The following is a 17,243-nucleotide window of genomic DNA, read 5'->3' on the forward strand; positions in this document are numbered from 1 at the left end:
GGGTGAACGAGTACACAGTGAGTTTCTGGGGGTGAACAAGTACACAGTGAGTTTCTGGGGGTGAACGAGTACACAGTGAGTTTCTGGGGGTGAACAAGTACACAGTGGGTTTCTGGGGGTGAACGAGTACACAGTGAGTTTCTGGGGGTGAACAAGTACACAGTGGGTTTCTGGGGGTGAACAAGTACACAGGAAGTTTCTGGGTGTGAATAGGTACACAGGGAGTTTCTGGGGTGAACAAGTACACAGTGAGTTTCTGGGTGTGAATGAATACTCACTTTGTACGCGTTCACCCCCAGAAACTCACTGTGTACTCATTCACCCCCAGAAATCTGTGGTGCACTCGTTCACCCCCAGAAACCTTGGGTGCGATTCAACTAAATGGGAAGAAACATGGCAAAACAACGTCTTTATATTAAAAGGGGGGCCTCAGTGGGGAACTCGTGGTCGTGGCCACACATAACCCCGTTTTCTACACCGAGGAGCTCTGCTGGCTGGAACTCCTCAGTGTACCGAGAAATCGTTTCGCCATTTTTAAATGGCGATCCGATTTCCGAAATCGCCGATGCAGATCACCCCCAGAAACTCACTGTGTACCCATTCACCCCCAGAAACTCCCTGTGTACCCATTCACCCCCAGAAACTCCCTGTGTACCCATTCACCCCCAGAAACTCACTGTGTACCCATTCACCCCCAGAAACTCCCTGTGTACCCATTCACCCCCAGAAACTCCCTGTGTACCCATTCACCCCCAGAAACTCCCTGTGTACCCATTCACCCCCAGAAACTCACTGTGTACCCATTCACCCCCAGAAACTCCCTGTGTACTCGTTCACCCCAGAAACCCCCTGTGTACCCATTCACCCCCAGAAACCCACTGTGTACCTGTTCACCCCCAGAAACCCACTGTGTACCTGTTCACCCCCAGAAACTCACTGTGTACCCATTCACCCCCAGAAACTCACTGTGCACCCGTTCACCCCCAGAAACTCACTGTGTACCCATTCACCCCCAGAAACTCACTGTGTACCCATTCACCCCCAGAAACTCCCTGTGTACCTGTTCACCCACAGAAACTCCCTGGGCACGATTCTCCGATCGCGGGACAGAATGTCCACGCCCTGTGTACTCCCTGTGTACCCGTTCACACCCAGAAACGTTGTGTGTATCTGTTCACACCCAGAAACTCCGTGTGTATTTGTTCACCCCCAGAAACTCCCTGTGTACCTGTTCACACCCAGAAAATCCCTGTGTACTCGTTCACCCCCAGAAACCCCCTTTGTACTCATTCACACCCAGAAACTCCTTGTGTACCCGTTCACACCCAGAAACTCCTTGTGTACCCGTTCACACCCAGAATCTCCCTGTGTACCTGTTCACACCCAGAAACTCCGTGTGTACCTGTTGACCCCCAGAATCTCCCTGTGTGCTTTTTCACACGCAGAAACTCCCTCTGTACTTGTTCACACCCAGAAACACACAATGTTGCCATATCCGCCTTAGGAAACTCACAATCTACTATTGTATTTCAGAAAACATACTGTGTACCTATTCAACTTAGGAAAGAAATGTTTCACATATAGGGCGGATTTTACTGACCAACCCTCCGCGTGTTTTTCGGTGGTGCAGGCGGTCCATCAGTCTGATTTGCTGGACCCACCGTTGTCAACAGGATTTCCCATTCACTTCACCCCTCTTCGCCGGGAGGGCGTGGGATCGGAATATCCCAGCGGTGTGAACAGCCGAGAAATCCCGCCCTTGGAAAGGATCCAGAGGAGGTTCACAAAAATGAGCCTGGAATGAAGAGCTTGTCGTATGGGGAACGGTTGAGGACTCTGGGTCTGTTGGGGTTTCGAAGGATGTGGGGGGATCTTATTGAAACTTACAGGATACTGCGAGGCCTGGATAGAGTGGACGTGGAGAGAATGTTTCCACTTGTAGGAAAAACTAGAGCCAGAGTACACTATCTCAGACTAAAAGAACAATCCATTAAACAGAGATGAGGAGGAGTTTCTATAGCCAGAGGGTGGTGAATCTGTGGAACTCTTTGCCGCAGAAGGCTGTGGAGGCCAAATCACTGAGTGTCTTTAAGACAGAGATAGATAGGTTCTTGATTAATAAATGGATCAGGGTTATGGGGAAAAGGCAGGAGAATGGGGATGAGAAAAATATCAGCCATGATTGAATGGCCGAGCAGACTCAATGGTCTAATTCTGCTCCTATGTCTTATGGTCTTATAATTACATAGAAATTGGCATATGATGGGAAAACCATGGCAGGTGATATGTGTGTCCCAAATGGTGAGAGCTGGTTATCTACAATAATGCTCCATAGCATGATCAGGCACTGTGCTTTTTGTGAGCATAGTCATGCCCTGGATGAGTATTGGTGTGACGACCACTGGCACCAAATTTGGAATGGGTGTATGCAATATTCTGGCAAGGGGGTTCCTCTGAAAAACTCCAGTTAGTTGCATCCCAGCCTCACAATGCAGCCCCTAGGAGGAGGGGATATGGTCCCGAATTATGACTGCTGCTTTTATGATCCTCCAATCTGAAAGTAACTCATAACCTTCCATATTTGATTTGAATTTTGTTTAATAAAATAAAATGTGGAAATGAAAAGCTGGTATCAGTAATTGTGATCACATTGGACCATCATAAAAACCCAACTGATTCACTAATGTTCTTTAAGGAAGGAAATTACTCCCACATACAACCAGATAATATTGCCACAAATATGTGGTTATTTTATTCTAACTGTGTTCCTATTATTCTTCACACAATATATTTCCCAATCACTATTTAAATAGGAGGATAATGGGCAGTGTACTGGTTTAGACTGGTGGGACATGAGTTTTAAATTTACCTCAGTTGCTGAGTGAAAATGTTTCTGTTTGCTGCATACAGTTGGCCAATGTGAAGAAGGCTGTGCGACATTAACATGATTTCCAGTCAGCCTATGCTGTACAACATTAAATTGCAAACATCATTTTGGAAATGGCTATTAAGGGAATCAGCGGAGTGAGAGCTGTTCTTGCGGAGTTGCTGAGGGCAAAGTGCAGTCAGATTTAATTTTGCTCCACATGAGCGTGTTGACAATAGGTGTCCTAAATGCAAAGTGTTCTATTCCCCAGTACCACCATTCCTCACAATGTTGAGCACAAACTTTCTGAAGGGCTCCATTTCTGGATAACGGGGATGTTAGACACTGCCGGCTGAATTGTGTGACCGCACCAGAATAATGCACAAATCAAGTGTATATGTTGATATGTATATGTGGCCTAATTAGTAAATGTGATAATGGAAGGAACAGGTTAGGTGTTCAGCACCTCACTAAAAGCAAACTCATTGTTTCAGGTGAGCTCCTGGGTGACATGGTTGATCCTGACTGCCGGCTCCATGGAGGAGAAGAGGGAAGTATTCTCTTATTTGGTTCATGTAGCCAAGTGTTGCTGGAACATGGGCAATTACAATGCAGTGATGGAATTCCTGGCTGGCCTCAGGTACTGTTGATACATTCCTCCACTGAAGTAGGTTCAATGTTGATTCATTCCTCTGCTGAAGTAGGTTCAAAGTTAAGATCAAGATGCATTTTTCCATATTATATGCAAGCCACTTTGATCATGAGTCTGCTTTGGCACTTGTTCAAACATCGCTTCAGATAAGTTAGGTCCAATCAGCTCCAGTTGTTTGACAGAAGATGAAAGAATAATTTAGGAGAATTAACAGATTGCTCCATAATTTTGCATTAAAGGGAACAGTTTTCTGTGACAGCCAAACAATTTTACCATCAAATCAAATATTACACCATGTGCAGGAAGGAACTTCCTCTATGTTTCCACTGTGTAGTCCTTACTTTCTGAGTTCAGTAACTTCCCCCTGTTTTAGAAATCATTTTTGATTATCTTTGATTTGGTTGAGCTCTCTTTAGAGGAACCTTCATAATTGTGGAGGACACCACCAAGACTGAGGAAGATTAAGGATAATGGGGCCAGGATGTGGCATCTGTTCTTCAGTTAGCAGCTGGATGGCCAAGCTGTGCCCATTCTGCATGTGGCCAGTTTTGTTTTAAGCGTATCAAAGGTTAAACCTTGAATCTGTAAATGAGAAGCTGAATACCTGCTGGCTAACCACGTTGTTGAGGCCTGAAGCCTGAGGTGCAATTTTGTTTGAACCTTGAGCCTATTGGTCCACCGGTCGCAAAGCTGCAAAAATGGGCCTGAAAACAGGCTCTAACAAATTATTATCACTTTGATCGTTAAATTGGCCTTGGGCAATAAAGTAAGGCAGGTGAAAACCAATCATGGCCAAAGAATGTTTAGCAGGGTGTATAGAAGGGTGGTGGTTGGCTATAGTGCACAGTTTGCAGCATCTAAAGACCAATTTCATCCTGATAAGGCGATCAGTCATATTGATGGCAATGTCACAATCATTTTAGTGGCAACGAAGACGTCTTTTTATACAAATACCAATCTATGCTATAAAGTTTAAATACAGACTCATCCCCATCCTAGACCAATTCATACCCATCCCACCCCTGATTGAGTATAGTCGTATATGTAATGTCGTGACCTTCTTGTCTGTATTGTTCATTGGGGAAAATGTCACTGAAACGTTCAGAGGACTTTGACAGTTTTCTAATTCTCCTAAGTTGTACCAAAGTTGATTGTGTACAAGGTTGTTTATTGAATATGGAGTTGAACTCAGGCATACTGTTATAATCTCAGTAGAGACAGAAAATTTTAAAAATAAATTTGAACTTCTGGTTATTAACCGAAAGAATTAAGAACACAAGGTTCCACATTTTAAACAAAAACCTTTCCTGTACAAGAGTTAAACAAAGCAACTGCTATTAACTTAACACGATATTCCATAAACAGTTTACTGTAAACCTGAAATTCTCAACAACACACTCCTTGGTCTACTTTTATTTCCAGGCAATGGTTCCCCTATACTTCACAGGGTTCCATCACTTATGGAACTAAAATCAAGGGTGCCACAGCTCTCAGAAATTCACTTTGATTCTGCTCAGTGTCTCTGTAATTCTCCAAAGCATGAGATTGTTTTGGATCCTTTCACTAGCATCTGTATAGGCAATCCTTACTGCTATCCTTCAACATCTCATGACAGTGGAATCCCCGCCCCCAGCGTAGCTCACTGCATTCTTGCTTAGAAATCCAAATCAATCAAAAAAATAAACCCAGGTTTCCGATTGCCCTCTGTTACTAGTTCCAGCTCCTGACCCAATTTTTAACTGCTTGTTTCAGTGAGAAAATCACCCAGGTAAACCACCTCCAAACAAAATTACCTCCTTACACATTATCCCCACTACAATATGGCATTCCAAGCTGACCCAGAAAGAGATTTAAACCAATATCTCCAATTCCCAAACCTCCCCTTTGTTCTGGGAAACCATATGAATAATATAACCCCTTAGTGAGACACCCCACCTCCACCAAGAAGCTCAGAGAGGTTATTTAGCTTCCAATACTTCCCTCTGTGATCCACTAAACAAATGCAGGCCACCCTTTGATTTGGAATGACTTTACGTTTGTTTCCCAGCTTCTCAAACCAGGCACTTTTATTTAACCAACATTTATAAATTTCAATCCTCAACCTGAAAGTTATACTCCAAAAACATATGAATGATAAAGTGAGATCATTGTGATAATGCTGCGAATTATTACTTTCTACTTCCAGCATTAATTCATGCCTGTGGTAATAACTTTCCAAAGGAGCAAATATGCAGATCTTTGTGCTCACCAGAATTCTGGGGCATTCCAGCAATAGAATGTTATTTCATATCACTTGATACAATTTGTTAGTCTTTCAATTTCAGGTCCAGGAAGGTTCTGAAGATGTGGCAATTCATGGACCAATCTGACATTGAAACCATGAGAAGCCTGAAAGATGCGATGGCACAGCACGAATCGTCTTCTGAATACCGGAAAGTAGTCAGCCGTGCTCTGAATATCCCCGGCTGTAAAGTGGTCCCCTTCTGTGGAGTGTTCCTGAAGGAGTTATGTGATGCCCTGGACGGTGCAGCCACTATAATGAAATTTCACTCACACTGTGATTCTCAGGAAGACACCATCGAGGTAAGCATTCTCTGCATCGATAACGAAAACAAAAGTGGTTTCTGCTGATCAGTTTCCTTCCTGCAACTGCAGGATTTATCCTGACAGGTTCTGAAGACAATTTCCAATTGGAATGGCAGGTAACCAACAGCGGCAATAAATACCAATCGGAAATGGAGAATCTATGAGGTATTAATGAATAAAATATGAAAAGGAACGTTGATTTTGTTCTGTCATATAACTTTTGACTGAAAAATGTTATTGGCAAAAATCGGCATTTCTTACTTTGTTTAATGAGTCAAGAGTATTTGTGCATCTCCACTTCTTGAATACTTGGGACTTTTTGGTCGTGCAGCCACCTAATTAAGTTAATTAACCTGGGACATTTGGGTGTTGGCAGAGATGAGGGGCTAGATTTTCCCGATCTTGGTGGCACTATTTTCAGGTCAACGCATGCCAAATTTTGCTTCGCCAATACTCGTCCAATGACGGATGGTAGGAGGCAGAAGTCAGAAGTAGTGGGCCCCATTTAAAGGGTTTTGATCTGGTTTCAGAATTCAATCATCCAGAGAGAATCAGCCCTGTAGGAACAGCCTATCAGAGTAGTGACATCATAATCCATCATGGCAGGACAGTCCCATGTTTCACCCATGCTTCCTGCAGGTGAGGATGGAGGTGGTTCAAGCCTTGGGGACCATACTGTTTCCAGGAAGTAGGAGAAAGAGGTATGCCAGCCAAACACAGAAGGCTTGGCTGGAGGTTGCCAGTGAGGTCAGCGACTAGCAGTCCGGGAAGTGCTTCAATAATCTTTTCCAAAGGATAGACCAAAGCCAAGCTGTCGGCCATGAGTGCCTCATAGAGATGGAACATTGCTGAGCAGAACAGCTTCAAGGCACGAGATTACTGTCCATTGACAACCCTTATCTGAGGAAAGCGAACAAAGCCATGTCGATTTGACGATTGTCATTCAGCTCTGGGCAAATGGAATGATGGGAGCATCACTTCTGATAGTGGGTCAAGATGAGAAAGGGGGGGGGGGGGGGTCAGTGTAGCTGAATGCCTGCAAGAAAATTCATTCGGAGATAGAGGACCAACTTGACAATCTGGTTGCTAATGACCATAAGACACAGGAGCAGAATTAGGCCACTAGGCTCATTGAGTCTGCTCTGTCATTCAATCACGGCTGATATTTTTCTCATCCCCATTTGCCTGCCTACTCCCCATAACCTCTTATCCCCTTGGAAGGAGGAGGTATCTATGCACCCAGCGGCTATTAGTGGAACAGCAATGGGAGATGTTTTCTGTCTAGCAGAGTTCCCTGAAGATGTCTGGTTCCTCATGATGAAAATATTGAAAATTCATGATGTGAGCACCGTAATGTGTCAGGAATAAGAACAGCATGGACTCCTGCATTGAAAGAGCGGCCACCCTCAGGGAGAGTCACATGATGTGTCCATTGAATGGATGCAGGAACAGCAGACTGGCATGAGCAGATTGTATGATGCATTCTGTGTCATTGACAGCTAGTTTCATTGATGGTGATGGATGCACATGCATGCCCAATCAGATGTTCTCTCACGCCTAGTAAATGCATACGTGCAGACCACCGTGTGAGGAGTGAGGCAGGGTGGAGTTGGTAGTGCCACCGCCGAATGGAGCTCCCTCTGAAGCCACCCCCTCCTTCCCCCTCTTCTTATTCAGACACATGAAAAGCCGAATGCCCCTATGTCAGAGGCTGTCTAGGCACAAATACAGCTGCTGCAGACTCGGAGGAAGGATGTCATGGCAGCACGGTAGCATGGTGGTTAGCACAATTGCTTCACAGCTCCAGGATCCCAGGTTCGATTCCCGGCTTGGGTCACTGTCTGTGCGGAGTCTGCACGTTCTCCTCTTGTGTGCGTGAATTTCCTCCCACAGTCCAAAGATGTGCGGGTTAGGTGGATTGGCCATGCTAAATTGCCCTTAGTGTCCAAAATTGCCCTTAGTGTTGGGTGGGGTTACTGGGTTATGGGGATAGGGTGGAGTGTGGGCTTGGGTAGGGTACTCTTTCAAAAAAGAGCAGGTGCAGACTCAATGTGCCGAATGGCCTCCTTCTGCACTGTAAATGCTATGATTCTATGAAATCGCAGCCACCAGGATACCCTCTCATATCTGCCTCCATATCTGCTCCAGCCACAGGGAGGTACCATGTAGGCGCTCTCGCAGGAGGGCAGGAAGAGACATCACAAAGGGGTTCACGTGGGGAGACATTATGAACCTTTTTTAAAATGCACACACCTTGACTTGTGTAAAATAGCTGTGTTCAAAGTCATTAGACCACAAGATATAGGAGCAGAATTAGGCCATTCAGCCCATCGAGGCTGCTCCACCATTTGATCATCGCTGATATGTTTCTCACCCCCATACTCCTGCCTTCTCCCCGTGATCAAGATCCTATCTATCTGTCTGAAAGACACTCGGTGACTTGGCCTCCACAGCCTTCTGTGACAATGAGTTCCACAGATTCACAACGTCTGGCTGAAGAAATTCCCCCTCACCTCAGTTTTAAAAAAGGATCATCCGTTAAGTCTGAGGCTGTGTCCTCAGGTTCTAGTGGAAACATCTTCTCCACGTCCACTTTATCTAGGCCTCTCATATTTGTCATGTTGTTTGTTATGGGAGATAGTGATACCATTACAAGGTCCTGTCTATGTGTGAACTCTGAGAATGCTATGTACCCCTTTAGATGTCTCGCCAGATCATGGTTTCTAAACCCCATGAAGAGTGGATCTGTTCTTGTCTTCAATCTAGAAAGGGGTTGCTATACATAAAATTGGCAGTCTGATTTAGGGTTTTCCATTGCCGTACCCAGGTGACTGGTCCCTGGATCAGGGTATTCCTGAGTTCGCTGCAATCATGGTAAATATTTCTCCACAGGATTCTGATCTCGGAGTTTCCTTGGCATGCCTCCAGTCGATCATCTTCAAGATTCTCAGTCTCTGACTAAGCAGTGCCTTCTTCCCCTGGACCGCCTCCAGTTCCACTCCTCTCTGGATGGCCATGTTGTGCAGGATGCAGCACACCACAATAATACAGGCAACCTTTGAGGGATGTACCGCAGGGCTCCCCCATGCCTGATTGGTCAAGGCACTGCTCAATGATGGCCTCAATGATGTTACGATGGCTATATTGCTCCTGCTGCCTCAGTTATGGGGTTTCACATAGGGGTCAACAGTCATGTCTTCACTGGGTACCCCTTATCCACCAGGGGCCATCTGAGAGACTGACCAATAGAATGAGCAGCTGTGGCACATGTGATTGCCTCAGGATGAATGAGTCCTAACAGCTGCAAACCTGAACTAAGTTTTTATTGAGTGGAAACCCACCTGGTGGATGAATTCTGCAGCCTGAGACGATGGGAGCTTTGATGGCAGTTTGAGTGGAGTCGATCACAGCCTAAAGGAATCCTGCTATTACAACAAAACCCGCGGCCCTCGGTTCCTGATTGGCTGCATCTACATGGAAGTCAACAAAGTCAGATACCCTCAAAAAGAAAAGTGTCACCATCACTTGAAATTTGCAGCTGAGGGATCAGGAGAATCCACAGAGGTCAGCTGCTGACCCCTGAAAAGAGCCTGAAGCTAGAAAGTTCAAGATCACTGGCAACTTGATATCTATTTGCATATGGATCCCCCCTGAGCTTTGAGGCATTAGGTCGGCCTCCATGAGTGTGTATACCTCGGCCAACATCTGCCTCCAAAATGCTGTTGTTCCAGCATGCTCAGGAAGCTGGTCTTCTTGCAGCACACTCAACTCCATGGATATCATCTTTACCTGCCCCTCCACCAACATCTCTGAATCCATTTGACTGCCTTTGTGGCCAGGGAATGGCCCCCATTATCGGAGAGAGTGTCAGCCGCAAAAACTTGAGCTGCCAAACCTCCCCTGCTCGTTTGAGAGACATTCACCAAGACTCTCTGTCATAAAGCGAGGAGAGTCCAACGAGTGTAACGAGTTACTTAAAAGTCCTTCATTTCAGCAACAGCCTGACATACACAGACAGGGCCCAGTTACATTTCACGGGGTCCTCACTCCTTATTTGGCTGGCTCCACAACAGCCTGCCTTTCATACAATGAGCACGGGGAACTATCATCCCCAGCTGGGTGTGTCCTGTGCAAGTCATTACACTCTCTCTCGCCAATCTCAATCGTACAACTCTGCTCCAAGAACAACAGTTTACTGAGTGTGCTTGAGCTTATGCTTAACGATTCCTCCTATTGGACGTATTTTGAAATGTCTGCCACTTCAGTCGAGGGTTTCCCACTGAGGAGCTGCCTCATCTGCTTAGACCTGGGGCAGTGGGTCCCGACATACCCCGGTAAAATCACAATTCTTTATTCAAGTACTTCTCGAAAGCCTCTTTCACTGGCATAATTACCCGTACACCGCTATTGAGCAGGGGGCCATTCCTCCCTCAGAAGCCACCTCCAGAAAGATCGCACAGAGGCAGCTATAGATTGGGCAACTGACACATTAAGCATGAGTGCCCATTCTCTAATTCTCCGCCACCTTCCTAAAATCCAGCTCAAGGTTTCAGGAGGAACGATAAGGAAGATGTTACTGGAATGGTTGTTTTAATTTTTCTTTGCCATTGCTCCTTACATGTAGTAATATACAGTATGGCTGAATGGTTAAGTCTGTATAAGATTTGGGCAGCACAGTAGCACAAATGGTTAGCACTGTGGCTTCACAGCGCCAGGGTCCCAGGTTCGATTCTCCGCTGGATCAGTGTCTGTGTGGAGTCTGCACGTTCTCCCCGTGTCTGCGTGGGTTTCCTCCAGGTGCTCCGGTTTCCTCCTACAGCCCAAAGACGTGCAGGTTAGATGGATTGGCCATGATAAATTGCCCTTAGTAACCAAAAAAGGTTAGGAGGGTTTATTGGGTTACGGGGATAGGGTGGAAGTGAGGGCTTATGTGGAGACTCGATGCAGACTCAATGGGCCGAATGGCCTCCTTCTGCACTGTATGTTCTATGTTCTATAAATGTTCTATGGTAACCCATGATGTTCTTAAGCAATGTGTCAATAATAGGATTCCACTGGTGGTGTGTTTTTGGAAAATTCACGATCAGATCGCGAATTTTCCAAAACAGGAATGTAAAGTGATCAACTGTTTACAGACAGCAGCACACTCGCTGCTCTAAACACGCAGGCTTTAACATGCGCTAATGGGGAGATTGCTAACTGAACTTGGTATTTATCTGGTATTCAGTTCTTCTGAGATGTCACTTCCAGATTTACTTTGGACTTAACATCGAGGCTTTCAGCAATAGACACTCACTAAAGGTTGTTCCCAGTTTGTTGCAGACTACAGTGGCCAGGATCATTTCTTACAAAGGCTCGGAAAAGATGGTCTAAACAACACAGAGAAAGAGTCCACAGTAAACAACATTCTCCAGACTATTCGAAGCTGTAACAGAAGCCTAGAGTGCGATGAAGGAGAAGAAGGTACCAGTGATAGTTGCACTTCACGGAAGAATTCGTTCAAAGACAGAGGCAAATATCAGTAAGTATTGGACAGTTCCCTAATTGCAATGTATGGAATACTCCTGTGAAGACAGTTCAACGAAACAACTCAAACAAAAAATGTCATTACTCAACAACAGATAAAGGTTTGACGAAGCACACTATGTTACGTTTGGTACAGGTATCTCATTTGCTTAGTAGATTTTCATTGACTGTTGGACCTCACAAAGTTCTGCAATGACTGTGAGCCGAGCCATCGCACCATTCTGCCATTCTGTTCCAGTTTGCATCATTCCTGGCAACCTTTATTGCCACAACCTTTAGCTTTCCGTAGAATCCATGGAGAAGGAGGCCATTCAACCCATCAGATCTGCACTGGCCCTCTGTAAGAGCACCTTACCCGGGTCCACTCCCCTGAACTCTCCCCATGACCTGCACAACCTTGAATGCTAAGGGTCAATCTAGCATGGCCAATACACCTGACCAGCACATCTTTGAACACTAAGGGACAATTTTAGCATGGCCACTCCACTTAACTAGCACATCTTTGGACTGTGGGAGGAAGCCAGAGCACCCGGAGGAAACCACGTAGACACGGGGAGAAGTACAAACTCCACACGGTCAGCCAAGGCTGGAATCAACCCCAGATCCCCGGTGCTGTGAGGCAGCAGTGCTAACCACTGTGCCAACTATTGCTCCTGGTGGTAATACATCAGTGCCTTACCCTTGGTCAAATATTTTGAATGGGAATCAGTAGCAAATGAGGTGGAAATTGACAGGAACAAGTACCTGGTCCCCTTCGATAATGGCAAAGCACCAGGTAGCCATCCACACCAACGACGAAGACCATTTGTTTCCAAGGCGGGGTATCAATCCTGTTTCCCCCCAACAATGTCCCACAATGGAACAAGCCGAAAAAGGAAATAGTCACAGCTCCATCACTTGAAATTTTGAAGGCCCATCTTTAGTTTTCATTATCAGGTCTCCCATTTGAACAGCTCATCCCTGGTTTAGCTGGTATTACCCATACTTATATTGGTGGAATACAGATGTTAGTCTGGGATGCCGGAACAACTGAAGCAGGGATCTTGTACAGCCAGGAAAAAGACATCCTGAGTTAGGGTTGGGGAACTTGGTCTTTGGATTTGGATGTTGGGACATATTAGTTCTAGTCTTAAAGTCCAGTGTCGAGTCACAGCAAATTGATTTCTGGGAGCAGCTTTATTCCATTGAAGTGAGATTTTTACTTTGAGAAGGGGGTTCTCTATCTTTGTACTGCTTCCAGAAAATGAAATTGTCACCAAAGGAGTTGTGCACATCCTTCATTTTCTGCCATCCTGATTATTGGGCAACTAGAAATAATTTTGTGTCATCATTGCTCTTATTCCATTTTAGTGGCCTTTACAAAGCTGAGGAGCTCTAACGAGCGGGGTCCTCAATGCAGCAAGAGATTGATGGTGCCCCGATCTCTCAACCACCCCCCCCCCCCCCCGACCCCTGGACCCCCCCCCCCCCCCCCAACTAACGTCCCAACTCATCTGTTGGGGGGTCCTCGAGCCCCCCCCCCCACACCACCACATTCCACCTGGGCACGATGGCACTGCCAGCCTTACACCCCGACTGTCAATCTGGCAGTGCCCCCTGCAAGGGTGCCGAGGTGACAGTGCCAGGATGGCAGTGGAAGGGTGCCAGGTTGGCAGCGCCGAAGTGCCCAAAGCACCAGCAGTGCCAGGGTGCCAATCTGGCCAGAGGCCAACCGTCCAGGGGCCTCCGATCACCTTGGAGACCCCCAAAAGTGGTATTCTGCCCAGTCCCCATTTGTGGCTACCAGTGCTAAACAGTGCTCGGCTGGGTCTCCTCAGCGAGGACAGTAGATGCCGGGTAGCCATTTGATTGGTGGCGGCTTAGCTAAGTGAGCTTTTAACTATGAGAGTCTGGGTCCGGCGGGATCTACATTATGACATCTCGCGAGATCTCGTTAGATCTCACAAGGCATAACGATCATCTGGAATCCTGGGAGAGGCCTCTCCCAGGATCTACCGTGGCCCCGTCCCGTCCCAGTTACGGCCATTGTATCACAGTTTGTTTCAGGGATAAATTTGCAGAGGTTCTGAAGTCAATCACTCTTTGGGATCTTTATGTTCATCGGGGCAAATGAATGAGACCTGTTCTAACCGAATGGTGTCTCTCACAGCACTGCACTGAAGTGCTAGCCTAGATTTTGAGCACAAGTTTCTGGCATTGGACTTGAACCCACAACCTTCAGAAGCAAATGTTCTTTAACCTGGCACTGGGACAACTATGTGGGGAATATGCAAACACTCTAGTTTGAGCCAACAATATTCTGGCCCCAAATCATCAATGTTAAAACTCATTTTTTAAAAATGCATTCATACACAGTTGGACTTTAACAATTACCATTACTGTTATGAAGGCAGCAGAAACCTGCTTAAAATAACAGGATTAATCAAGGTTCATAATAACATGGTTACCACTGGTTTTAAAATAAGAGGGTTACCACTGGCATTAGAATAACTGGGTCATTGCATGTATTAAACTAAAGCAAATTTAGGAGTTCCTGCATCTTTTTCTAAAACTTGAACGTTTGTGTCATTTTTCGGGAGGGGTGAATAAAATATAGCTTTTAGATAATTGAACCTGAAATAGTTCAAGCTTCCAGACATTCCAACAGAATCCATAGAACCACAGATAGGTTATGGTGCAGGAAGAGGCCATTCAACCCATCGTATTTGTGCTGTCCAAAGGAGGGAAAAAGAAACTAGCCGCTCATTTTGATCCCACATTCAAGCACCTGGTCCGTAGCCTTGCAGGTTCCAGCACTTCAGATGCAGATCCAGGGACATTTTAAATGAGTTGAGTGTTTCAGCCTCAACCACGAACTTAGGCAGTGAATTCCAGACCCCCAAAACCCTCTGAGTGAAAACATTTTTCCTCCTGTTCCCTCTAATCTTTCTACCAATCACTTTAAATCTGCGCCCCCTGGTAATTGACTTCTCAGGTAGGGGAAAACAGGTCTTTCCTGTTCACCCTATCTAGGTCCCTCATAATTTTGCACACTGCAATTAGGACACCTCTTAGCCTCCTCTGTTCTTAGGAAAAAAAACGTAGTCTATCCAATCTTTCCTCATGGCTGTGATTTTCAAGCCCAGGCAATATTTTTGTAAATCTCCTCTGCATTCTCTCCAGCAATTATGTCCTTCTTGTAATGTGACCAGAACTGGACACAAATTTGCAGCTGTAGCCTAGCCAGCATCTTAAACAGTTCCATATTAAATCCTGCTTTTGATTTGATACCTTGCCCAATAAAGGAAAGTATTCCATATGCTTTTTTGACCACCTCGTCCACCTATCACCTTCAAAGACCTGTGGATTTACACTCCGAAGTCTCACTTCCTTAACCCCTCTCAATATGCTCTTGTTTATCGAGTACTCACTTGCTTTTTTTGCCCTCCCCAAATGCATTACGTCACACATTTCTGGATTGAATTCCATTTGCCGCTTCTCCGCCCACTCAACTAAACCTTTGATATCATTCTGGAGTCACTGTCGGTGTGAAGTTTGCACAATCTCCCCGTGTTTGTGTGGGCCTCATCCCCACAACCCAAAGATGTGCAGGGTAGGTGAATTGGCCCCTTAATTGGAAAACAAGAATTGGGTACTCTAAATTTATTTTTTAAAAACAATTTCTGGAGTCGACGGTTATTCTCTTTACTATCAACTACATGACCCATTTTTGTGTCATCCGTAAATTTCCCTGTCATGCTTCCCACATTTAAGTCTAAATAATTAATATATACAACAAACAGCAAGGGCCCAAGACTGAGCCCTGTAAAGCACCATTGGGAACCGCTTTCCATTCAAAATAATTTCCATCGCCTATTACACTTCGTTATCTGTCACTGAGCCAATTTTAGATCCAACCTACTACCTTCCACTGTATCGCATGAGATCTCACTATTCTGACTAGTCTGCCATGTGGGATCTTGTCAAGTGCCTAACTGAAATCCATGTAGACCACATCCATTGCACAACCCTCATCAATCCTACTTGTTACTTCCTCAAAACAATTTTGGGTGCGATCCAATGGCCACGCTGTGGCCGACAAACAGCTCGGCACGGCGCAGCGTGGCCAATAAAAGCTGAGAGATCCCGGGAGCTATCCGGCTCGCAACACCTCATGAGATCCAACGTGATCTCGCAAGACGTTTTGGAAAATCTGCGTATTGGAGAATGAGATCAGTCTCATTCTAATGTGCAGATTCCCAAGGTACCTGAGGCTTTGGGACTCAACCTCTTCGCCTTGGAGACCTCGGTCCGCCCCATTCAACACTGGTTCCCACAAACGGCAATCCTGGGGGTCTCCAAGCTGCATGCCCTTTGGGCAGGGTCGTTCCCTGGCACTGCTGGTGCCACCTGGGAACCCTGGAAGTGCCATCCTGGCACCTTGGCAGTGTCACCTGGGTGATAGCCTGGTACTGTGAAGGTGCCCAGGTGGCATGGCCAGCTGGCACTGCAACCATTACCAAGGTGGCACTGCAAAGATGCTAAGCTGGCATTTGTACACGTGTGCGATCAGCTGGGGGTGTCCTGCATGGATGTTAAGGGTGGGGGGTGGTGTGGGTGTTGGCAGGGACCCTCTCATAGAGCATGAGGAGGGCCAGGGGCCTCGGAGATTGGGACACCATTTAAAAATGGCATCTGGCTCTCTCGCAACACAGTGGGGAGTTCCGGCGAGCGGAGCGCCTCCGTGTACAAAACAGGGCTATTTGTGGCCTTGGTCTTGCGTTTCCCACTGAAGTCCCTTATATGTCTCCAGTTTTATAGCCATGTGTTTCACGGCGTTACAAGCGCCGGAAAGCACACAGCTAAACATGCTCACTATGGGACTTTGTTCCCAATGTATTATTAAGTTAGTAAGACGCGATCATCCCCTAACAAAAGATGCTGATTATCCCTGACCAATCCGTGGCTTTCCAAGTGCCAGTTTATCCTGCCTCTCAGAATTGTTTCCAATAGTTTTCCCACCATCGAAGCCAGACTGACCAGCCTATAGTTTTCAGACCTATCCCTCAGACCCTTTTTAATTAATGGTGTAACATTCACAGATCTCCAATCTTCTGGGGATCCCACTTGTATTTTGCGAGGATTAGAAAATGATCCTCAGAGCATCTACTATTTCCTTCCCGGCTTCCTTCAGCATCCTGGGATACAACCCATCTGACCCTGACCATTTATCCAACTTCAAGGATGCCACCCCTCCACTCTCTCACTCTTCTTATTATATCTAATATTTCACATTGCTCTTCTTTAACTACAATGTCTTAATCTTCCCTCTGCTTAGTGAAGACTTAGCGCTTATTAAGAACCTAGCCCAAATCTTCTCAATCAACCCACAAGTTACCATGTACATCTCTGATAGACTCTACCTTTCCCTTACTTATTCTTTTGCTTTTAATGTATTGATAAAACATCTTAGACTTCTTTTTGATTTTACCTGCCAATATTTCTTGTATCCTTCATTGCTTTTCCTAATTTCCACTTTTACTTCAGCCCTGTGCTTTCTATATTCCCCTAGGCTTTCTACAGTACTGTAAGTATAAAGTCACCATAGTCCCAGATGACCATAGGCTGCCCCTT

General features: G+C 45.8%; 1 protein-coding gene across 2 annotated transcripts in view; it reads left to right on the forward strand.

Moving 5' to 3' along the window:
* The window catches only part of plce1 (phospholipase C, epsilon 1), a 526,277-nt gene that overhangs the window by 381,506 nt on the left and 127,528 nt on the right, over positions 1 to 17,243 (forward strand). For both annotated transcript variants that reach the window (XM_038821511.1, XM_038821512.1), the window contains exons 5-7: positions 3,361 to 3,506; positions 5,843 to 6,101; positions 11,417 to 11,625. In XM_038821511.1, coding sequence (XP_038677439.1) covers positions 3,361 to 3,506; positions 5,843 to 6,101; positions 11,417 to 11,625 — 614 coding nt within the window. The remainder of the gene's footprint in view (positions 1 to 3,360; positions 3,507 to 5,842; positions 6,102 to 11,416; positions 11,626 to 17,243) is intronic.

The sequence above is a fragment of the Scyliorhinus canicula genome, chromosome 16 (genome assembly GCF_902713615.1).
Source record: "Scyliorhinus canicula chromosome 16, sScyCan1.1, whole genome shotgun sequence".
Taxonomy (NCBI): Eukaryota; Metazoa; Chordata; class Chondrichthyes; order Carcharhiniformes; family Scyliorhinidae; genus Scyliorhinus; species Scyliorhinus canicula.